At 61.9% G+C, this 18,689-nt stretch overlaps 1 protein-coding gene across 1 annotated transcript; it reads right to left on the bottom strand.

Annotated features, from left to right (window-relative positions):
* Positions 1 to 4,124: 4,124 nt before the first annotated feature.
* CCDC25 (coiled-coil domain containing 25) lies at positions 4,125 to 17,269 on the bottom strand. The gene is made up of 9 exons (XM_044450315.1): positions 17,173 to 17,269; positions 16,165 to 16,212; positions 15,461 to 15,500; positions 13,339 to 13,390; positions 10,496 to 10,571; positions 8,780 to 8,883; positions 7,679 to 7,881; positions 5,849 to 5,894; positions 4,125 to 4,749 (listed from the first exon to the last, which is right to left on the bottom strand). The coding sequence occupies exons 1-9, from the start codon at positions 17,195 to 17,197 to the stop codon at positions 4,720 to 4,722; spliced, it is 624 nt and encodes a 207-aa protein (XP_044306250.1). The 5' UTR covers positions 17,198 to 17,269; the 3' UTR covers positions 4,125 to 4,719.
* Positions 17,270 to 18,689: the final 1,420 nt, after the last annotated feature.

Raw genomic sequence — 18,689 nt, 5'->3', positions numbered from 1 at the left:
ACCTGTGGCTGCTCAGCTCCCACACCTTGGGAGGGCGAGGCGACATGTCCTCTTGAGCTGAGCAGCTCTGCCAGAGACATGCCAGCTCACGTGCACTTCCAAAGGCTGGTGCTCCCCATGGTGGGCACGTCATGAGCGGAGCCAGCTGGAGCCAGGGGTCAGACTAAATGACCCGGGAGGACCCCTCTGACTCGCTGTTTCTCTTTCTGCAGCACAGCTGGAGTGACCCGGGTGGCCACTGTATTAAGGGTATTAAGGTTTGTGGCAGAAACGCCCTGGGAAGGGCCGCAGTGGCCACAGCCCTGGTTGGGTGGCAGTCCTCACTGGCTTAGCTAGCACAGAACAAAAGGTGTTTGTGGCATCTGGGGGGGGGGGCACGTGGTGGGTGCAGAAATGGCCCAATGGCAAAAATTTGGCCTGTGCACAGCCAGTTCCTGTCCTCTTGCAGGTTGTGACCAGGGCGGGAAGGCAGGTGGGACGGACTGGAAGCACCGCTGTGGGCCCAATGGAAATGCAAACCACTATGATATCAAAGCGCCAGCTCTGAGCTTAGCGCTGCCTTGCGTGAAGCGTGCAGGGGAGGGCGCCGCATACACGTTAAGGCGCACAGAGCTCGCTTGTGAGCGAGAGCAACCACAAAGGCTGGCTGGGGCAGAGAGCGGGGCAGGGCGGGGAGACATTGCCTCAGGGGCTTCGTGCGTCTCCTGCACAAGCTCCAGCCTGGAGGCCCGAAGGTGCGTATCGATCGATCGCCGAACCCTCAGAGACACTCCAGCAAACGAGGAGCCTTTCGATGGGACGACCAAGATCTCAGGCCCACAGTCCACGAGAACGAAGAGACCAACCGAGCAACTCCGTCGCAGGGCAGAGCCCAGAACGGTGATCGCTAGCGGCTGAAGCAGGACCGAACGCAGGCCGATGCAGGACAGCCACAGCACGGCACCGCCTCTCGTGCGCACCGCCCGGCCCCGCCACCGGACGAGGCCTCCCGGGGCCCTCGGGCGTCCCTGCCGCCCCCGCATTGCCAAGGCCTCCACCCGAAAACGCGGCCGAGGCGTGGGAGCCCGAGCAGCGCTGGAGGGGGCCGGAAGGGCCGGCACAGGGCTCCCAGTCACACATGCGCCAGCTGCGGAGCCCGCTCTTCAGAGGACCTCCGCCAGCGGGTGGGAGCGCAGAACGCGCGTGGCCAGCCGGCCTCGGGCAGCCCCGTTCACGCCTGGACCGCTCTGCCCGGGGGAGGAGGGCGGAGGAAAGGCGGCCACGCTCGCGCTGGGCCAGCCTCCCACAGCGGCGCATGCCGCGAGCGGGCCAGGCGCTCCCTCCGCTGGCCTCCCAAGGGCCCAGGTGACCCGGCTCCGAAGCAGGCGCCATGCGAGGGGGGTAAAAGGGCAAAAGGGGCCTGTGAAGCTCCATCCCAGGCACTGCACAAGCGACCGGAGGGCAGACGTGCCTTCATGGAATCCATCAAGCGTCGAGCTGGAAGGCGCCAGGCCACCAGGTAGGTCCACCCCCCTGCTGTTGCAGGACACCACGCAGCACCCTCCCCCTCAGGTGGCTGTCCAAACGCTTTCTGGACATCTCCAGAGAGGGAGAGCCCGCAACTTCCCAGGTAGGAGGTTCCTCCGTCATGCTGCTGACAGTCAGGACGCTCCTCCTGGTGTCCAGTCTAAATCTGGTTCCTTTTAACCTGAGTCCATTATTCCCTGTCCTGCATTCTGCAATGAGCGAGAAGAGTTCTTGCCCTCGAGGTACTTGCAGAGGGCTACCCTGCCTCCCCTCAGCCTCCCCTTCTTGAGGCTGGACATGCCCAGTTCCCTCAGCCCCTCCTCGCAGGGCAGCGTTTCCAAACCCCGGATCATTTTTGTGGCCCTCCTCTGGGCCTTCTCTAATTTACCTGCATCTTTCTTAAATCTTGGTGCCCAGAACCGGACGCGGAACTCCAGGGCAGGTCCGACTAGTGCCGAGTGCAGGGGAACTTGGACCTCACGCGTTCGGGAAGTGATACTTCTGTTAGCGCAGCCCAAACCAGCATGTGCCCCTTTTGCAGCCGCATCACATCGCTGGCTCACACTCGGCTTGTGGTCTGCATCCAAACACCCTCCTGTGCGGTGCTGTTAAGCCAAGCGTCCGCGTTCTGCACCGGGCGTTTGGCTCCCTACTCGCTGGGGGAGGACGTGCCGGCCGCCCCCGTGAAGTCCACGCCGCTGTCCCCGGCCCAGCTTCCCACCCGTCGCGATCGCCCTGGCACTCGCCTCTGCCTTCCAGGGTGCTTGCTGCTCCACCCCAGCTTTGTGCCGCCGGCAAATGTAAAAGGCTGAAGAGCACCGGCCCCAGGAGTCCCTGCGGTGCCCCACCTGCCGCCTCTCCCCAGCCGGGGAATGTGCCGCGGCGGGGAGGGGGCTCCGGGGCGGAGGGAGCGCCGCTGCCCGTGGCGAGCTGCTGGGAGACAAGCCGCCCGGCTGGGGCTTGCCCAGGTCTGGCTGGCCGGCTCCACGCCAGCAGGAGCCCCCCGTGTCCCTGAAAGGGAAGGACCGAGGAGGCGGGCCCAGGCGGGGCTCAGCGCTCACTCCTGGCGTGGCAGAGGCTCACATGCCGCTTCCCCGAGGGCTCTGGGGCTGCCCGAGGAGGCAGGTGCCAGGAGCACGGAGCAGGCAGGCAGGCAGGCAGGCAGGCAGGCAGGCGAGGAGCAGCCCTGGGCTGCTCGGTGGCAGGTGACATGCCGGTCCTGGAGCGCCGTTCACCTTCCCGCAAGGTGAAGGGTGGCCCGTCCCACACCGAGCCCAAGCCCGGCTTCCGGGCAACTTCCAGAGGTTTAAGGAGGCCCTGCAGGGCTCCCCACTGATCCTCGGGATGCTACCCTCAGGCACAGCCCTTGCTGTTCACCCCATGCGTGGCAGGGGGTGGGCAGGGAGGAGAGGGGACACCTGGCCCATCGCTGGCACCCCTTCAGGTCACAGGCGCTGCGGGCTCCTGCCCTACCAGGCCAAGCCTCGCGCAGACACGTTGCAAGAAACAGACTGCCTACATTTGCTCAGGAGGACTGCCAGGACAAAGTCAGCTACTAAAATTATCCCAGCATCTTTCCGGTATGGAAGAGAAAACTGGCGTGCAATGAACAGAGGGGGGGTGCTTCCCACGGAGGGAGCCGCGCTACTTGTTCTGGCGATTTACACAAAAATAACCCCGGCAACACAATCGGGGTCTCTTCCCCGGCACATGGCCCATTGTTCTGCCCACCAAGAATTCTGTCAAGACGGAGAGGCCGTTTGGCTTCTGCTTGCCCACAGAAGCTGGCGCCCCTTTCGGCCATTTCCCTGAGCAGACATGGAGCCACCGAAGCAGAGCGAGTCGGAAGGGGCCTCCCAGGCCATCTAGTCTGACCCTGGCCCCAGCCGGCTCCACTCATGACACGCCCGCCAGGCGCACGTCCAGCCACCGGTGGGGCTTCGGCCATGCTGAGGCCTGGCCTGGAGGCACGGGGAGGGCCCTTCCGCCTTGCCCGAGTGCCCGGGCGCAGCAGGGGCAGCTCCAGGGTCCGCTTCCCGGCCCACGTGGGAGGCGCCTCCTCTGTCAGGCGAGGGCCTGGAGAGCAGGCCTGGCTCCGAGGCGGCAGGAGGGAATCCGGAGCCGTCCTCTGCTGCAGGCGCCGGCAGCAAGCCAACGGGTTTCCCGGCTGCTCCACAGGCTGCTTGGGGACCTTGCTGCCTGCTCTCCCCCACACAGGGACACCCCAGAGCAAGAGGAGGCACTGCAGGGACTCGTGGGAGACCGCCCCCCCGCAGATCCTCCCCGTGGTCGACCCTCAGGCAGCCCCTGGGGTGCCTTCCACACCCCCAAAGGATGCTCAGTGCCCCCGGAGCTGAAGGGGCCTGGGCAGAGGGCTCCAGTGAGGAAACCGCGATCGGGCTCAACTGGCAAGCCAGAGCGTGCTGGGCACACCTGCCGCTCTTCCAAGGGAAGGGGAGGGGAGGGGACAGGGGAGGGGGTGGCTTCCGAGCAGGGCTTGTCCGCAGCACTGATCAGCTCCCGATCCGGCCCCACGGCTGACCCTGCAGCCGCACGGCACGCGGGGGGAGGCCGGACTGCCCCACGCCACGTGCAGGAAGAGCCGAGAGGCACCGGGCTCCGATCCAAGCTCACACTCCTTTATTGGAACGGCGAGGCGGGCGGGCAGGGCGTGGGGCGGGCGGGCAGGCGGAAGTCTCCACCGCTGCACGGCCCGCCCAGGGCGATGCTCCCCGGCTCCAGGCCAGCATCCACAGCACGGAAATGCAGCGCGCAAAGCTCAAAGTCCCGCAGCGTCCGAGAGGCCGCCTCTCCACGCGGGGGCCGCCAGTCAGCAAAGGACAAGCGGCGCCCCCGCACGGCCAGACGAGCGCGTCCTCAGCCGGCAGCGGCTCCGGCAGCACGGCCGGCCAGCCAGCCAAGCGGGGCCGGCCCTGCTCTGGGAGGCGCCAGGCGGAGCCTGAGCTTCTCCGGCACCAGCCCGTTCCGAAGCGGCCTCCACCCCACCTGCCCCAGCAAGACACCCGAGCTGGAAACGGCGGCCCCCCAGCCCGCAGGGCTGCTCCGGCCAGAGAAAGGGAGGTGGCTCCCCGCAGGGCCGCTGCCCACAGGGAAACGAGTCCAGAGACACCCGAGTCCGGCAGCTCGTTCGTGGGCATCAGCGGCAAAGGGGCCGGACGTCCCCGTCCACCTTCGTCTTCCGGGTGCCGGGGCTCACATGAAGTCGTCCGAGTCATTGCCATCCTGAGGGAGGAGAGACCGAAGAGGCTTGCCAGGGAGCACCTGCAGCGCCATCCGATCGGGCAGGGCGCAGGGCACCGGGGGCTTTCCCCAGAACGCCGTTCCCCTGCTCCCCGTCTACCGATCACCCGCCTTGGCTTCCCCAGGAATGGGGGGCACCAGAGCTGAACAGGAGCCAGGGGCCGCCACCTTGCACGCGAGAGGGGCCCTCCAATCCCACTGAGGCCCCCAAGCCCTCCTGTCCTGCCCCTCAGAAGAAACAGGCCGCCCCCCCACCCAGGCGCAGGGATGGGGCGGCTGCAGTGGGGCTGGGCCCTCCTCCGGAGCAGAGCAGAGCAGGGCGGCCCGGCCTGATGTTGAGAACTGCCCGGCCCCGTGGAACAGCCCATCCGGGGGACCCTCCTCGCGGGCTGCCAGCCCCTTCCTGGACGCCACACAGCTTTCGGATGAGCCAGCCTGCCCCGGGGGCGTCTCCTCGCCCCCTTCAGCAGCCGCAGGCCGCAGGGAGCCTGAGAGTCCCCCTCCCCAACAAGCACCCTCGGTACGGGGAAGGGGCTTCACCCCGAGACCCAATCCAGGAGACCGGCCGTTTCCTCCGGCTCGGCCCCGATGCCACCTGCTCGGCCGGCTCTCCAAGCAGTGTCCTCAGCTGCCACCCTCCGGCCTGTGGGCGAGGCCGAGCGCTGAGGCGGCAGGGGGCCTGCTCAGGCAGGGCCAGCCTGGACCACTGCCAGCTCCTTCCAGCCCAGCCGATCCAGGGAAGACGCCTCTTCCGACGGGCCGGCCGGCCAGCCTGCCCCACTCCTGCTCGGCTGCGCTTCCCTCGTGACACGAGGGTCGCGCGGCATGCCTTAACCTGGGCTGGCTCCAAGGCCCTGCTCGCCGGCCGCAGGCGAGGAGGCCACGGGGCAGGTGGCCACATCCGAGCGGCACTGGCCAGGCCCGGCGGTCCCCCCGCCAAGGCAGCGCACCTGGCAAAGGCCCCGGGGTGCACGATCCGCTCTGAGGCTGGCTGGCTGGCTCGAGGGGAGCTTGCCAGCGACCACAAACGCCGCCCGCACCCCCTCGCTGCCCTCTGCTTGCTGCCGCAGCCTGGACATACCTGGTTGGAGGACATGTTCTCTGCCTTCATCAAAGAAGAGTAACTTCTGCAAAAAAAAGAGGAGGGGTGACAGAAGGTTAAAACCAGCAACTGCTAAAATTTCAACAAAAACCACACACATTAAACAAAACTAGTCTGGAAACTGACCAAGGAAGCAACATGTCAGTAACTCCCTCTTGAAGGGAACCACCTGGGATCTCCGGCGTGTTTTGCCCCGCAGGCCGTCCCACGGTCTGGGGCCAGCTGCTGAGAGTCCTCTGGGCGAGCGCTGGAAGGTCGCCTTTGGGGGACCACAGCAGGCCAGGCCGTCCCGAAGGCACTCTGGGCCCCGTGTGCCCTCGGCCCCCTCGGCACGCCACCAGCAGGGCGCGTGGGCCGAAGCGGCCGTGAGCTGACCAGCCATCTCCTTCCCCACCGCAGGACCAGCTTTCCTGGTGGCTCTGCATGAACCGAGGAGCCACGCGGCGTGGAGGGCTGGCCAGCGGGTGTGCCGGCCGTGGAGCATCCGGCCACGGAGCAGGACGGACCTGCAGCGCTTGGAACCAACAAGTCCTGGGGGAAAGGGAAGGGAAGGGAAAGGGGCGGATCCCAGTGGCGCCAGGACACGATCAGGGTCCCGAGGGTGGGAGCGCTGAAGAGGCCGACTCCCACGGTGGAGGGGCTGGAGCGACTCGCCCACGGGGAAGGGGGCCCACACCCAGGGGGCTACACTTGGAGCAAGGGGAGGCAAGATCATGCCCCGCGCCAAGAAAGCGGGGGGGCGCGATCGCAACACTTGCTTCAACGAGACGCCGGAACGACCCCGTCTGGGTGGCCCTGGGAGGCACTGGGGCAACTTCTCAGAGGCCTGCCAGTCCCGGTGGCTCCCTGTTGCCTCCAGCATCCGTCCGCCCGTGGCCGGGGAACCCGGGCAGGAGCGGGCTGGGCCACCGGGCCTGCTGGCGGGACCCTGTGGGCAGCCGGCCACCCCCCACGCGGACCGGACAGGACAGGCTTTTGCGAGGGCCCCGAATGCGCAAGCCCCTCCTCTGCCCCTCCGAAACGGCCCCGAGGTTCGGCGGAGGAGTCAACCCAGCACGTTAAAAGGAAAGGTTTGGAACAACCGGCAGCGTGGCACTCGGCTGTGAGCAGCGGCACGGGTGCTGCCGGCGGAGCAGCCGCTCCCCTCACGATCCCCACAGCTGTCCCACAGGAGGGAGGACGACGCTGGCCCCACGGCGGCTGCGTCAAGGCCTCACAGGACCCCCGAGTGCACTCGGGGGGCATGAAGGTGCCCCTTTGGCCCCCACCCCAGCAGCGGCCCCCAAAAGCCTTCACCGGCAAATACGGGGGTCTCCAGAGCAGGGAGCCATGGGGCAACAGCCTGCTTGGCAGGGGGGCACTGGACACGGGCCCGCCTCCCTGCCAAAGAGCCACCGGCAGCGGCTCGTGCGGCCCTGGCCGGGACAGGCAGGCAGGCGGTGGGTGGGGGACTCTGCTCGGGTCCCCGGTGACCGCAGCTGCGACGGGGCCCCCGGCTCCCGGAAAGCAGCTGCCTCCCCGGGGTCCCGAGGCCAGGGGACCACGTCGTGGATGAGGGCATGTCCTGGGGCAAAACGCCCTCGGCTGCGGAGGTGGAGCGCCAGCCCTGGCACAAAGCCCCCATTGTTCCGGGGCTCTGCTTGGGGCCCCTGGAGAGCCAGCAGCCTGGCAGGCAAGACCAGCCGGAGCCTGTCACTCCAGCTCCACCTCACACTGTAACAAAACAGCTGCCGCCACCAGGCTTCGCTGAGCCCGGAGACGCTCCTTGCAGCCACAGGGGTGGGGGCGGCCCCCCGCGGCCCCTCCCACCTCAGCTCTTCCAGCTCCTTCTTCTTCCTCATCTCCTCCTTCTCCTTCCGCTTCATCTCCTGGATCTGGGCCTTCTTCTCATTCCGCTCCTCGCGGTCCCGGGCCTCCTTCTCCGCAGCCAGGTCTGGGAAGCGCTCCACTTTGGTCTTCTCCAGCCGGTTCAGGATCTCGTTCACTTTCTTCTCCACTGTCAGCATCTTGACCTGGGGGCGGGAAAGGCCCGTGACCCCGATCACAGGGGCAGCCGAAGGAGAGGCGTTCCAGCAAGCCACACGGGACCGGCTCTCACCGGGGACGGCACCGGGCAGAAGCCAGGCCTCCTGGGGGGCAAACCCGCGGGGACCCCCGGCCACCAAGGGGCTGGCCCTGCGGGGGCCAGCACTCCCGGCCTGCTGTGCAGGGCGGAGCGAAGGCCGGGAAGCTGCCCAGCAGAAGCCCAGGTGCTGCCAACCCAGGACGGAAACCGCGGCTTGCCCCCGCAGCTGCGGCACTTCCCACCTTCCACCTATTCCTCCTTCGGCTCGCCTCGAGCCTCGCACCCCCAACTGCACGCCTTCCTTGGCCTGCCTTCCAGTACCGGGATCCGCCGCTCTTCCGCCGGCTCGTGGCCCCCCTCGCCTCCTCACGGCCACGCGCCACAGACCACACGTGCGCCAAGCACTCCCGGCCCGGCGGTCTGTCCCGCCTGCCTGGTTTTGCTAGCCGAGAGGGGCCCGGCCGCACTACAGCCACGGCTGCATGAACCGGCCCGAGCGCCTCGCCGACACCCCGTGGGTGGCGGGCCCTGGGGCAGCACAGCCACGCCGGGAGCGGGCAGAGGGAAGGGGCGTGGGGCGGTCCCTGCAGCCACCACTGCCCACCAGCCCCGCAGTGTGGCCCACGAGGGCCCCAGAGGCAGCGTCCACAGGTGAGGACGGTGAGCGCGAAGCCGCCGCGGGGCCAGTGATGCTCGGGCAGCTGTGCCTGGGCCGAGGGACGCTGCGGCGGAGCCGGGGAAAGGCCACAGGTGCCCGTGCCGCTCTCCCGCCCCGCCACGGCGTGGGGCCCGTGCAAAGCCTCCCGCCAGCGTCCTGGGGCGTCGGGAAGGGGGAGGGCACTCACGTCCTTCTGCTGGTGAAACCCAATCTGCCCCACGTCCATGTCCGCCGTTTTCTTCAGGTTGCTCCAGGAGGTGTACACCACGTTGACATGGTTCATCTTGCAGCCTGAGGAAGAGAGCCAGGCCCTTCACCCAGGGCTGGACGCTGGCCGGCATCCCCAGCCCCGACTGCTCCTACTCTGGGACCGGGTGGCCCGGCAGGCACGGTGGGGAGCTGCCCCAAAGCTCCAGCCCCCATGCGACGGCACGGCCACCACAGCTGTCCACAACCCCTCTGCCAGAAGAGCCGCCACCAAGGGCCCCTCCGCCAACAAACCCACGCCGAGCGGCTCCTCTCCGCGGGCGAGCGCCAGGCACAAAGGGCCTCCGCCAGGCAGGAAGGAAAAGGCCGCCTCCGTGGGGAGGGCTTCCGCGAGGCCCACCACAAGGGGGCAGGGCAATCCCAGCTTCTCTCCCGACCCCGATCAGGGGAAAGGACGGGACCTCCACTGGCACCACCCTCCCTCGCTTTCTGCCCCTCCACGCTCGCCATGCCTCCCAGAAGCCCCCACGAGGAAGTCCCCCTCATTCCTGAACTGTTCTCTGTAGACGTCAGCTGCCGCCTCCTGATTGGACCACTGAGGTTTTGAAGTAGGTGCTCCCCCCCACCACCCCGCAGCCCCATCTCTTTCCCACTTCCTAGGCAATGCATCCCCTAAAGCAGGGGTCTCAGACTCAACCTACCCGGGGGCCGCGGGAAGTAGAGTCTGGGTGAGGCCGGGCCGCATCGAGCATTCCACCCCCGCGGTGGGGGTGGGCCGCTCGTCCCACGGCCGGCGCTTGGAAGGCCACAGGGTCCCTCCCCCGTGCCCCGCCCCTCCCGGCCCTTGGCCCGCGGGCGCGAGACCCCTGCCCGAAAGGGTTTCGTTTAACATTAAAACAAACACTTGGGCAGCGCAAGCAACGGCACGCGTGTTCTAGGGAGTGGAGGGGGCAGGAGCAGTAGAGACCGGCTGCCTGGAACAGTCCCCGCAGGTGCCACTCTTTCCACGGAACTCAGTGGTGCTTTATCACCACCACAAAGGACTCGGGAGGAATTCCAGCGGTCATTTTCTGAGGGCGGACAAGGGCTCACCGGGGCTCCACACACCTCCCTCCACAGAGCCCAGGTGCCACGTGCAGCCCCTTTCCGTCCTCATTATGAGGCTGAGAGGCAGCGGCTGCCCGGAGTCAGCGGCTGGATCCTACGCCAGAGCCGGGTTTGACCTCAGCCCCCGCCCCCCCAGGTCCACTTCCACTCTCAATCCGCTGTCCTGCCCAGCCCGACCAGACTGCTCCCCAGGACGCCTTCGGGGTGACCTCCGGGCGACCTCGCTGCAGCAGTGGGGCTTCCTCCCCCCAAGTGACCCAAATGCCGCCCCAAGCCCCTGCCCGCACCCCCCTTCCGCGGGCAAACTGACTCCCGTCTGTGGCTGCCCGGCTCCCCCGCCCATTCCACGGCCGCTGCCGTGCCTGGCAGGCCTCAGCCACACAGGGCACGAGAGGCAAGCCCTCCGCTGAGGAAGGGCCGGACCGAGGAGTCGGGGGCCGGGCGTGCAGCGCTAGTGCATCTCCCCAAGAGCCCCGCTGGCCCAGCGCCCCTTTACACCGGCACACCTCCGATCAGCGCCCCATGTGGCAGGCGCTCCCCCGGGACCCGCCTGACCGGCCGGTGCAAAACAGGTGCACGCAGCCCTCACCTTGGATGCTGTTGGCCTTCACCAGGTGCGCGCAGTCTATCAAGACCTCCTTGGGGACGTCGTCGATCGCCTGCCCCTGGAAGGAAGCAAGAGGGATGTGAGCGGCCCGTGTGGAGAAATGGGGCCAAGCACTTGACCGGGGGAAGGCGGAGGCGGCACACCTGCGCCGAGCGGCTCCCGGAGATCAGCTGGACCGGACTCTGCAGCGGGAGCAACGGAGCCTCAAGTGCACTTAATGCAGCACATGCTCCAGGGGCAGGTGCCCCCCCCCCCGATGCGTCTCCAGCAAAACTTGGGCCAGGCCAAACGCGCATTTTTAAACTGCCGCAAGGCTCTTTGCTGTTTTTGTATAAAACAAGAACTCCATCTTAATGCTTCTTAAAACGCCTCGCATTTGCAGAGCCTTCCCAGGAAGCCCCTCTGCGTGGCTCCGAGGGAAGAATCCCACCGTCCTGCATCTTCGCAGGGGAAACCGGACAGCCTTGGAGGCTCCAGCGCCAGCACGTAAAGCCGAGGTGTCTGGCGCACGTGCTGCACTGCACCCGGGCAGCTGCAACCCCGCAGAGCGCAGAAGCCCTGCCCGCCCCCATGGGCCTTCTGGTGGAACCTGGTCTCCACGCAGGCTTCTGCCACAATCGGGGAGACGTTGCACAATTGATGTTGCAGAGGAAGCGCCAACCGGAGGAATCTTTCCACTGTCTTGTCCTCCCCTCTGAAGCACTGCAAGGCTCTTCCTGAGCGGCTGAGCCCCGGCGTTGCAAGCTGGAAGTCGCGGGTTCAAGCCCAGCACTGCCAAGCAATGCAGGAAAATGCTTGCCCGGAAGTCGGGGAAGCTCCTGCGACTCACCCGCGTGGGCAATACAGGACCAGGCGGACCCGGGGTGGGCCCTGCCCAAGGCAGCTCTTCCTGTGTTCCTACACTTCTACTTATTTTTCACGTCTACACACTGCTTTTGTGCTCCGTGTGGCCAGCCGCCTCTTTCTCAGAATCACAGAATAGTAGGAAGGAGCCAAGAAGGCCACCAGGTCCAACTCCCTGATCGACAAAGGACCGCAGTTTAAAGCATCTCTGACAGACGGCCGTCCTACCGCCTCTCGAACGCCTCCAGAGTGGGAGAGCCCACAACCCTCCCTGTTCATCAGCTCCACTGTCACACTGCTCTAACAGTCAGGAAGCTTTTCCTGATGTCCAGCCAGAATCTGGCACCCTGCACTCTGGGATGACTGAGAAGAGATTCTGCCCCCCTCCATGCGACGGCCTTTCAAGGACGAATCGAGCGCTCTCCTCTCTCACCTCACTCTTCCCTTCTTGAGGTCGAACAGGCCCAGCTCTTTCCATCTCTCCACACAGGGCTTTGCTTCCAATCCCCTGGTCATCTTTGCTGCCCTCCTCTGAATCTTTTCCAGTTTGCCTGCATCTTTCTTGCAGTGCGATGCCCAGAACTGCACACAGGACTCCAGATGGGGCCCAACCAGTGCCAGACAGAGGGGAGCCGGCACCTCACATGGCTTGGAAGCTGTACTTCTATCAATACGGCTCAGTACAGCATTAAGATATTTTTGCTGCTACGTCACAGCAGAAATCAGATTAGTCTGGCAAGACTTTTGCTTGATAAATCTGTGCTGGGTTCTAATAATTATTCCATTGTCCTCAAGTTGCTTACAGACTGACTTCTTTATTATTGGCTCCAGAATTTTCCCAGGGATTGATGTCGGACTAACTGGTCCGTTGTTCTCAGGATATTTTTTGAAGACAGGATCCTCCAGTCCTCTGGAACTTCACCCATCCTCCATGTTTTCTCAAAGATAATAAACAGTGGCTGTTTGAGTTCTTTTGCCAGCTCCTCTATCGCTCCAGGATGCAGCTCATCAGCCCCTGGAGACTTGCACTCATTCAAAAACCTGAGGTGTTCCTGGACCACCGTTTACTGATCTCAAACTTCAACGCAGAGCTCTTTTGGGAAAAGACTGAGCCAAAGTAGAATCTGAGCACTTCAGCTGTTTTCTTCGGCGTCATTCCCAATGTGTTCCCCTCACTAAGAAGCTGAACCGCCATTTCTTTTCTCTGCCGTTTGCTGGGAACATTCCTGAAAAGGCCCGTTTGGTTTTGGCATCCCTTCGCAGCCCCCGCTCATCCCCAGCTCCCTGGTGTGGCTCCTGCCCTTCTGTGCCACCTGCCCGCACTTCTCTGTTTGCCACGCATTCTTCCTTCCACCTCATGCACATGCCCTTTTTCGGTTTTAGCTCAACTTCAAGATTTTTGTGGAGCCACTCTGGTTTCTTCTGTTGCCTGCTATCCTTTGTTCTTGTCGGAATTTTGCAATTGTGCCTTTAAAATTTTCCTCTTCGAAAAACTCCCACTCATCTCGGACTCCTTTTTCCCTCAGAGACACTTACCTTGGGACCTTATTTATCACTGCCCCGAGTTATCAAAATCACCTTTCCCAAAATCCAGAGCAGCTGTGTGGCGACGCTCCTTTCCCCCCTTTTGCTTCCTTGAAAATCAAGAACTCAGGGATGTCGTGGTCACTTTCCCCCGGAGCTCCTGTAACTTCCGCTTATCCACTACGGCATCCCTTTCTCGGGCATTCCATCCCACTCCTGGCCCCCGAACGATGGGAGGCCTGATGCCTCTGCCCGGCCCTTCCCCTCACCGAGATCAGCCACTCCTTCCTTCCTCTGCTGCTAACAACTTCCAGCAGCGAGATCCCAGCCGGCACCCTCGCCCACAGCCCACCAGCGGCAGCGCCAAGGGATGGCTGAAGCCCCACAGTGGCACAACCGCCCCGCATCCGCGGGAAGGCAGGGAAGGCAGCACGCAGCAAGCGGAGCGCGACAGGTACCTTGTGCAGCCGGAGGTAGACGTGTGCCGACGACAGCTTGTCCACATGAAACCTGCACAACACAGACACGGGACTGAAGCGGCAATGCAACCCAGACGAGGCACTTCCATACGGGGTGCCTTAAAGCGCCTGCTGCCCGCAGGCCGGAGCTTTCAAAATCGTGCGTATTTGATGGCACAGGACGGGGTTTTTATGGCACGTCACACACGCTCCTCCAGCAAGAGTTCGTGCAGCTGGAGGAGGAGGGAATTGGAGGGCTGAAGGGAAGAGCTGCTAAAGGAGCAAACATTTCCCTGGAGTCAGAAGAGAGGCGCAAGCCCAGCACACCCTCTCATGACCCCGAGACAACAACGCTCGAGCAAGGCGAGCAGGGCAGCGGGCTGGCCACTGTGCCCAGACTGCTGGACTGGATGAGCCTCGGGTCTGATCCTGCATATGCGGCTGCTGTGCTCCTGTGTTCTTCAAAGTTACGCCATGAGCTCCTCCGGCAGCCACTCTGCTACCACCACCAAGGAAAAGGGCCGAATCTCCATGATGCCCAACAGATGTTTATCACAGAAGCACAAAGGAGCCGAGTCAGAAGGGGCTGGAAAGGCCCCTGGGCCCAACCCCCTGCCGTCGCAGGACAACAATTTATAGCACCCCACTCAGGTGGCTGTCCAGTTTCACCCTGAGTGTCTCCAGTGCGGGAGAGCCAATGTGTTTAGATTTTCAGTATCATAATGTTGGGGCCCTTGACTTACCAGAGATAAACACTTCCTCGGATTACCTTCTGTAAAGAAGTCTTTGCACACACGCACACACACAACAGCCCTGCTCCCTGGGTCCATCCCCTCCAGTGCTTTTCACCAACAGCAGCTCACCCAGATGGCACGGAAAATTTCCACGCAGGCCATGAAGGAAGCAGCCTTCCACCACTGCAAGCTCCCTTCAGCAGCACTCAAGGCGTCCGCTGCCTCTTGCCTCTGAAACTGAAGGCTTCACGTAGCCTCCATGAGTACAGTCATCCCACACCTGCACCTCACTATTCTGACCAGTCCATCGGTCACTCACCGCAGGCCAGAAAGCGGCAGCATCTAGAACTGACTGCATTCACAGACGCTTATGCCAGAATCAGTACAGCTGGTCTTTAAAGAGCCGCTGGGCCCTCTGCAGTTCTGGTACTGAGAAGCGTCCTGGGGCTCTGCAGGAAGGAACCAGAGCACATGCAGGCTCGGCTCTTAGCCCAGTCCTTGTGCAGCCCGTTTTGCCAGAACAAAAGCCGAAAGACTGAAACCGTTTCTCTGAAACGGATGTCTCGGATCAGGAAATAAATCAATGCCAACAAGCGGAGGCTCAATTCTGATCGCACCAAAGCAGCACCGGCTGCTGCAGCACTGCTAGGCTCGCCCATGAGCAACAGTTATGCTGCCCACTATTTCTGCTCCTTGACTCTGCCATCTGCTCCTGTCCGTTTCAATTGCCATTTCCCTAAGATTTTGTATTGCTTCCTGCCTCCTGGCTAAAGATGCAGAGTATAAATGCTTTACGTGGCTTAAAAACAAGCATGATAAAGCAGGTCTAAGTGGGGCTGCTCACGGAGTCAGTCGGAAGCACCTGGTGGGACTGTTGTTGCCAGGAAGGGCAACATCCTCTGGAAGTGTGTGGGAGCTCTGTTGCTGGCTGTGTCCGGCTGCCTTTTACCGTGCCCGTGCAAAGTACACTTGTCTGCCAGGATTCTAATGGCTCAGAGTCAAGCCCTTGAGCAAATGCCGGAAGAATATCAAACCAGCTCAGGTGAAGGAGAAAGAGATCCCAACAGTGTACGTAACGCGGCAAGGCAGCCAAACTCCAGCTGGGGGTTGGAGCACTGTTCTGACTGGGCGCTTTAAGCACAAGTGACTGCAACAGAACAAGGCGACAGCAAACGGCTGGCTATCCCCCGTTTGTTTAATAACCATTTGAAACTTCCCTACTGTGGGAAACTGGAAAATCAAGGTCCTGGCCCCTGGTGCGCTAGAGTGTTTGCACAAAAGGTGTCCCCCCCCCCCCGAAAACGCACAACGGTGCTCCTAAGGACTGGGGTTTGTTTCACAGCAAAAGGGCCATCACTGCATAGGCAGAGGATTCCACCGGTACTTACCAGACATCTTCTGGCCAACCATATTTGATCAGGTCTTCATCTACAAGAAGCAGCAAAGTGAACAGCAAATGGAGAGAAGTCCACCTCCCAGCTCAGAGTCCCTTTACTGATCATTCACATTTCTCTACTGTACAAATAACCAAAGCTCTCTGAGCAGTTAGCTTAAAAACTTAAAACCGTAAGAGACAAAAACCAGCATAAAATATGCCATATACATCCGGAAGCCTTCCCTCATCAGCTCTTTCACAACCCTTGTACCTTCCTATAAGCCATCCATTTGCTGGCATTTCATCTTAGAATGGCCAGTTGGAGTGACAGCAGCACCTCCCTGGGGCAGCCAATTCCTCCTACTGCGTACAGAGCTACCCGTGTGTGAACACCAGGCACACATCTTGAAGCACCTGCCCAGGAAGGAAATGAGGTGCATCCATTTCTACAACTGTTTCATTTAAGGGATTTTTTTGGTCTCAGCTCTCTAGTTTCATTAGCTGATGGATATACCACAATGCTCTGGATCCCAGAGTAAAGTTTGGAACGCTGTCCAGCTGGACCTTTCAAGCTTCTCTGTTAGCAAAAGCCAATGCGTTTTAGAGAAGATGCATAACTTATACAAAATTCAATTAAAAAAAAAAACCCAAACAGGATTAATTGCGAAAGCATATAGAACTGGCTCCAGCTCACCAAACACAGAGCACTATACTTACTTTCATATTTATCTTTTCCCATATAAATTGTGTAAGCAGCTGGGGCAACTGTGAGAGAGGGAGAGAGAGGGAGAGAGAGGGAGAGAGAGTCAGGACTTCCTATCAAGCCCTGCACAGGTGCCCATGCTATTCCACAAAGTAAGAGCCAAACAATTCCTCCTCTATTTCACTCTTCCTCGGGGGCAGAAGCACAAGTTTGATTTGGTTGGGGGCTTGCTAAACTGCTTCAAAAGCACAGAAGCATAGAATCAGAGCGAGTCAGAAGGGACCTCCCAGACCATCTTGTCTGGCTCCCAGCTCCAGCTGGCTCCACTCACGACATGCCCACCATGTGCACGTCCAGCCTGTCCTTGAACACCCGCACCGATGGGGCCTCAACCGCCTCCCGGGGAAGCCCACTGCACACCCTCGGGGTCCCGACTGTCAGGAAGCGCTTCCTGGCAACCAACCACATACACCATGTGTGTGCATACAGGACCAAATGGACGTGGTGGAAACGAACGAACAGCAAACAACAGAACAAACTGTCAGAACCACGCGGGCAGGAGTGAGGGCCGGGCCATTTGGCACAGGTCTTCCTGCCGAACCGGGCCAGGAGGAGAAGCGGGCTGGAGCCTTGTCCGATTTCCACTGTGGCTTCTGGCTTGCAAGAGCGCAGAGCAGCCCCGACCGAGCACGCGACGAGCCGAGAGGAGCCGCGCGGGGCCTTCGAGCAGCGCCGCCAGCCGGTCCTTTCGGCCTCGCCGCAGGGCGGGCGGCTCCCCCTCAACGCCCCGGCGAGGCCCCCGCGGGGCCCGGCGCAGCTTTCCCAGCCCGGGCCTGCCCTCCTTCGCCCCCTCCTCGCCCGCAGGGGAGCCGCTGACGCGCATTCGCCGGAGACGCCTCCCACGGGCGGCCCTCTCCCCGCCCGGCGCACCAGCAGCCGCCGGCCCGGCCGCCCGCCCGCGCCCGGCGTGCTCCTCGGGGCAGGGGCTGCCCGCCGCCGGGGGGCGCGGCCTGCCCGCTCACCGCTGGACGTGAAGTAGAACACCATGGCAACGGCGGCGGGCGCCCTTCGCGTCCGACCCGGGACCAAGCCGCGGCCGCTCCGCCAGCCAGCGACTTCCGGCTCGCGCCGCGGCCGCTTCCCGGAAGTGACGCACAGCGCGCCCTGCCCTTAGAGATAGGAAAGGGTAGCAAGCGCGCCCTGCCCGCGCGCTGCGGACGCTGGCGGAGCCGAGGAGGGGGCCCGCCCGCCCGTCAGCGCTCCGTCGGGGGCGCCCGCTGCGCCGAGTCCTGCCTCGGGGGGCCGTGGTGGGCGGAGCCTTGCTGGGGACGAGCGCAGGGCCAGTACTAGCAGCGCCGGAACGAGTGAAGCGACTGGTCCAAGCCGAAGGGACGCTCCGTTGCAGGTGTATCTGGGGGCGAAAGGAGAGTCCGATGCTGCGAAGATCTGTACTCCAGAGGAACCCGGAATGTAGGATCCACGAATCAAGGCAAGCTGGACGTGGTCAGACAAGAGATGACAAGACTGAACATCGACCTCTTAGGAATCAGTGAACTGAAATGGACAGGAATGGGTGCAATTAATCCAGATGACCATCAGATATACTACTGTGGGCAAGAATCCCTCAGAAGAAATGGAGGAGCCTTCATCGTCAATAAAAGAGTAGGAAAAGCAGTGCTGGGATACAATCTCCAAAATGACAGAACGATCTCAGTTCGAATCCAAGGCAAACCATTCAACATCACAGTAGTCTATACCCCAACCACTGGTGCTGAAGAGGCTGAAGTTGACTGGTTCTATGAAGTCCTACAACACCTTCTAGAATTAACACCAAAAAGGGATGTCCTTATCATCATGGGGGACTGGAATGCTAAAGTAGGAAGCCAAAAGATAACTGGAATAACAGGCAGGGTTGGTCTTGGTGTACAACATGAAGCAGGGCACAGGCTGGTAGAATTTTGTCAAGAGAATACGATGGTCGTAGCAAACACTCTTTTCCAACAACCCAAGAGACAACTCTACACATGGACATCACCAGACGGTCAACACAGAAATCAGACTGACTATGTGCTCTGCAGCCAAACATGGAGAAGCGCTATACAGTCAGTAAAAACTAGACCAGGACTGACTATGGCTCAGATCGTGAGCTTCTGGTTGCAAAATCTAGGCTTAAGTTGAAGAAAGTAGGGAAAAGCACCAGGCCACTCAAGTATGACCTAAATCATATCCCTGATGAATATACAGGAGAGGTGAAAAATAGATTTAAGGAATTAGATCTGATAGACAGAGTGCCTGAAGAACTATGGACGGAGGTTCGCAACATTGTACAAGAGGCAGCAACTAAAACCATCCCAAAGGAAAAGAAATGCAAGAAAGCAAAATGGCTGTCTGAGGAAGCTTTACAAATAACTGAGGAAAGAAGGGATGCAAAAGGCAAGGGAGAAAGATACACCCAATTGAATGCAGAATTCCAGAGAATAGCTAGAAGAGATAAGAATGCCTTCTTAAATGAACAGTGCAAAGATATAGAAGAAAACAA

Source organism: Varanus komodoensis, unplaced genomic scaffold (assembly GCF_004798865.1).
Source record: "Varanus komodoensis strain SLA01 unplaced genomic scaffold, ASM479886v1 scaffold64, whole genome shotgun sequence".
Classification (NCBI taxonomy): Eukaryota; Metazoa; Chordata; class Lepidosauria; order Squamata; family Varanidae; genus Varanus; species Varanus komodoensis.
Note: the sequence above shows the minus strand (reverse complement) of the source record. Positions and strands in the feature narration are given on the sequence as shown.